The following is a 2,702-nucleotide window of genomic DNA, read 5'->3' as shown; positions in this document are numbered from 1 at the left end:
GTGTTCTGAGTCAAATTATCTCAATTTTTTTAGCTCAGCAGCTTCATACTCAATCATCCTCACTTTTTATTTCTTACAATATTTGAAAATAATATTATGTAATAATGTTTTGGTTAATCAAAAATTTCTGAATGCTGCAAACCTTATTTTGTATTTTATGCACCCCTCTGATAAATGCCATCTGTGCTTCAGGTGTTTTTTTGTTTTAATCCAGATATTTTAACTAAAACACTGAAATATCCATGATGCTCCACTAGGTGGTGACATCAACATCAGTGACAAATCCAAATCTAGAGAGAGCATTTTCAACCCGAAGAAAAACTCCCACAAAACAATTGAGTGTTTTATATATAGTTTAGAATTTGAATTCTTCTAACTTTGAAACATTTCTGTGTTGGACAACAGGACCAAATGAAGTGAGACACAGGGAAATAAAAAAGCTCTGTTTCTGTTTTGGATTTCAGGTCTAAATAATTATGTATGAAGCTCTTGTTACTGCTCAGCTGTTTATATAATTTACAACAGAAGTTTTTCAAACTGTTTTGCTTCCGGCCCACAAAATACCTGTTGCAGAAACTCGTGACCCCAGATATCACTTGTTTACGTACGCAAACTTTACTAATAAATCTATTAAATATGGGAATAATAACTATAAACAAACCTAGTAACTACAATACTAATTTTTATTCATTTATTTTTATTCATTTTATAATATTCATGATAAAAATCTTCCATTAGCAATTTCTTGCATTTACATTGATGTCTGGAAATCATCTGGGGACCCTCACTTGTTGTTTTGTGACCCACAAAGGGGTCCCGATCCCGACTTTGGGCACCACTGGTTTACAATACATTCCTGTTTCAAACATCAATGCACGTTTACTCTAATAAAGTTATGATTGAACCAGTTTCTATCCTTTCTGTCTTGCAGTACAAAGTTCTGTCTGTGCTGCCAGGGTCAGGGATGGGGATCTCTGTAGCAACACCGTCCACCCAGAAGGTAAGAGCTCAGTGAAAGTGACTGATCTCCTGTGAGACAAAACATAGCTCCTGCATTCAGGTGATGATGAGGTGTAAAATTCTACCATTACCAGAAAAAAGTCATCTTCTGTTTGTGTGTTTGTAGAGTCCAGAACAAAAGTTAAAATGATCTAGAACTCAGAAATAAGTGTGTTTATACCAAGAAAATGTATTGTTTTGAAATAAAGTAAATTTGAATTAACACATTTCAATGTCAGGACAGAGGAAACAAAAGTTCTCTATACTTAAAAGGAGATGGTCCTGTTATCAGGCCAAAAACATGCCTCTCTGATGGTATAGGGGTGCATTAGTCCTTGCATGGGCAGCTTACACATCTGCAACGACTCCATCAATACAGAAAACTACATCCAGGTTTTAGAGCATCTGCTCCCGTCCAGCTGAGGTCTTTTTCAGGGCAGATCTCACATGTTTCAGTAAAACAATGTTCAACCTCAGACTGTTCTATTACAGAAATCTGGGTCCTGAACTCTTCAAACTGTTTTTAATACAATAATAAAACCGTCTTTTCTGTTCTTTTGCAGCCGATGATTTTTGGCGCGATGATCCACAGAGACGAGGCATTCGACGCCATCCTCTCCCAGTACACTAAGGTTGTTGAGGCCAAGGCCACGCCCCCTGCGTCATGAGCAGTAGATGACGTCAGACGATGCGTCCTACAGTGTTTACTGCCAACAGGCTGGTTTCTATAGTTGTTTACAGCAGATAACAGGCGTTCCTGTTCTTCCTGATGGGGAGTGGTTGTTGTTTGTTCTCCATCGTGGTCGAGTCCGTTTGTGCTGGTTTTTTATTCAGCCTTGCACGCCATCAGTAGGTGGTCGCCTTAACACAGAAACTGAAACTTTTTTTTTCTTCGAACAGTTGCTGTCTTCACTTTGAGCTGCTGGTCTGCTCTCGTTTAACTTCCTGAAGTCAAACGATTCAGTGACGAGACGTCGTGGATTATTTTAAAATAATAATCTGTGAGAATCAGACGATAAACGTCTTGAACAGTTTTAATGACGAGTCCTGAAAACCTGTTCTGGAAACCCAAACAGATATCCAAACAAAAATATCTTGGAGGTTGTTTTTTTTTTTTGTACAAAGAACTGATCAAATGTAAACTAAAAGCTACACTGTTTTAAGTTAGTATTTTATTCCTAGCCAGTGTTAGATGGGCTGTAAAGGAAGAACTGGAAAAACTCAAAGTTTGCTGAGTTGAAAGACTTCCTGCAGATTCATGTTTAGACATTCCTACAGAGCAGAGACAGTTGGGCATCGCCTCTGACGTTAGTTCACATAGATACAGCTGTTCACCAATAAAACCAGCATCACTGAGTTAGTTGGAGGTGAGTTCGAAACCCGAGGAATGTGGGAAAATCTGCACATTTCCATTTAACGGGTTTGCTCAAACTGCTGCATAGTTTGGGTGTAAACCTCCTGTTAGTCAGCTAAAGATTACACAGAGCTAACTAAACTGAGTTCAGCAGTCCACAGTGACAGAAAAAACAAGACAATTTTCAATCATATTTAAAATTTCAGCAACTCTAGAGCGAGGACATGCAGGAAACTACTGTACAGGTGCTGGTCATAAAATTAGAATATCATGAAAAAGTAGATTTATTTCAGTAATTCCATTTAAAAAGTGAAACTTGTATATTATATTCATACATTACATACAAACT

General features: G+C 37.7%; 1 protein-coding gene across 1 annotated transcript in view; it reads left to right on the top strand.

The window, feature by feature from the left end:
* LOC106530947 (GRAM domain-containing protein 4) overlaps positions 1–2,493 on the top strand; it is a gene marked incomplete at its 5' end in the record, with an annotated part of 29,583 nt that extends 27,090 nt beyond the window's left edge. Inside the window, 2 exon segments of the mRNA XM_014026678.1 lie at positions 932–1,000; positions 1,563–2,493. Coding sequence (XP_013882132.1) covers positions 932–1,000; positions 1,563–1,667 — 174 coding nt within the window.
* Positions 2,494–2,702: the final 209 nt, after the last annotated feature.

Source organism: Austrofundulus limnaeus, unplaced genomic scaffold, assembly GCF_001266775.1.
Source record: "Austrofundulus limnaeus strain Quisiro unplaced genomic scaffold, Austrofundulus_limnaeus-1.0 Scaffold580, whole genome shotgun sequence".
NCBI classification, from domain to species: domain Eukaryota; kingdom Metazoa; phylum Chordata; class Actinopteri; order Cyprinodontiformes; family Rivulidae; genus Austrofundulus; species Austrofundulus limnaeus.
Note: the sequence above shows the minus strand (reverse complement) of the source record. Positions and strands in the feature narration are given on the sequence as shown.